We start from the raw sequence: 1,948 nt of genomic DNA on the forward strand, positions 1-1,948 counted from the left end.
TTAAACTATTTGTGAGAAGATGAAATGTGATGTTAGCTTTCTAAATAACTGTTTTTCATATGAAGTCTTAACCAATTCAGTGGCCACGCCCACGTGAGCACAGACACAGCCTCTTTTTCCCCAAGTGGCCTAATGACAAAATGTACATTAGGCCAATGAGACCAACAGCGTGAGCTGAGAGGGCCGCAATGGATAGAACTCTGAAACCAGAAGAGGTAAGGACGCAGTCCAAACCTCACGAATGGTTAATAAATCTACAAAACCAAAGACTGCACATTCACATTCTGCAGCTGTATATGTAAAATTGTCTAGGAAAGTTGACCGAAGACGAGAAGAGGACATTTCCCTATCGAACMACCATTGGTACGCCTGACGTATACATTATAACAGAGCTACAACTACGAAAGACTTTGATCGCTGGTGGACAGACCAGAAACTTTCTGTCGGTTACTCCCCAGGCGGATCGATTGTTTTCAACGGAGAGACAGCAAAGACAGACACACGTAAATATGTCAATTGCAATTCCATGAGCATAGTTATCCACTGTGTGTATAATAGTGAATTCCTTTGTTTTTTCTCCCGCTCTTTCTTACATGCCCCTCCCTTTTCATTTTGTGTACCAAGCCGTCATATCGGTTTAGTCCACTAGGGACTTTTCATTGCATTATGTAGTACTCAATGTGTAACATTTCCTGTGTGTGTGTGTTTATGTAATTCTGTGTGATTATTAAGTTAGTTAGTTAGTAAATAAATAATTAAGGCAATTTGTATATCGCTGATTCATCATTAATCTAGGGTTCGTGCAGATATCAAAGAGTTTGCAACATTCAGAATATGACTGATGGGGTAATAATACATTAATAAGTGACTGTAATCGATAAGATATGAAAATATCTGAAGAGAGTTAAATTCAGAGAATAGTAACTCTTTAAACATGTCCCCGTTGTGCCCCGACTTCCTAGTTAATTCATGTTTACATGATTAGTTTAATCACGTAATCATTACACATAGAGAATTGATTTGATAATATAACAGTCTTCACTTTAATGATAGTCAAGACACGACAGGAGGTAGAGGGGGGAAGGGGAACGGAAAGGTAGAGGAGAGAAGGGGAACAGAAAGGTAGAGGAGGGTAGAGGAGGGATGGAGAACYGAAAGGTAGAGGAGAGAGGGAGGAGAGAAGGGGAACAGAAAGGTAGAGGAGGGTAGAAAGGGGATGGAGAACAGAAAGGTAGAGGAGAGAGGGAGGAGAGAAGGGGAACAGAAAGGTAGAGGAGGGTAGAAAGGGGAACAGAAAGGTAGAGGAGAGAGGGGGAACAGAAAGGAGGGTAGAGGGGGTCAACCTTATGCTACGAAGGATTTCAGTAATGCTCGCCTGGTTTTGCGGTGGGCGGCCGCAGGTGATTATGTTGAATTCGCTACGCACGCCGGCGGCCCTTCGCCTGCTCTCTGTGTTGTGTGTGTTGTGTGTGTGTGTGTGTGTGTGTTGTGTGTGGTGTGTGTGTGTGTGTGTGTGTGTGTTTGGTGTGGTTTTAAGTCTCTCTGGGGTTTGTTCAGAATGCTGCAGACGTGGATTGATCTCTATGTGTTCAATCACCTGGCAGTTCCATGGCAGAGGGGGGATAAAGGAATGATAGTGAGAGGAAAGGGTGAGAAAGGGAGGAGGTAAGAGGAGAGGAGGTAGTAAGAGAGGAGAGGGAGGGAGGTAAGAGGAGAGTGAGGGAGGATAGAGAGAGTAGAGGGAGGAGAGAGAGAGAGGGAAGGCTGGCGGAGAAGAGAGAGGGAGATGGAGGGAGAGGAGGGGGAGGGAGGGGAGGGGAGGGAGGGAGGGAGGAAAGGGAGGGAGGGGGGAGGAGGGAGCGAAGGGAGAGGATGGGAGGGAGAGGAGGGGAGAGGAGGAGGATGTACGAGAGAGGAGAGGGAAGGGAGGTGAAGTGAAGGAGGCACC

At 46.0% G+C, this 1,948-nt stretch overlaps 1 protein-coding gene across 1 annotated transcript in view; it reads right to left on the minus strand.

Moving 5' to 3' along the window:
* LOC139025249 (gamma-aminobutyric acid type B receptor subunit 1-like) overlaps window positions 1-1,948 on the minus strand; it is a 26,276-nt gene that overhangs the window by 9,169 nt on the left and 15,159 nt on the right. Inside the window, exon 4 of the mRNA XM_070440325.1 lies at window positions 359-369. Within this exon, the coding sequence (XP_070296426.1) occupies window positions 359-369 (11 nt within the window). The remainder of the gene's footprint in view (window positions 1-358; window positions 370-1,948) is intronic.

This window comes from Salvelinus sp. IW2-2015, unplaced genomic scaffold (assembly GCF_002910315.2).
Source record: "Salvelinus sp. IW2-2015 unplaced genomic scaffold, ASM291031v2 Un_scaffold2422, whole genome shotgun sequence".
Taxonomy (NCBI): domain Eukaryota; kingdom Metazoa; phylum Chordata; class Actinopteri; order Salmoniformes; family Salmonidae; genus Salvelinus; species Salvelinus sp. IW2-2015.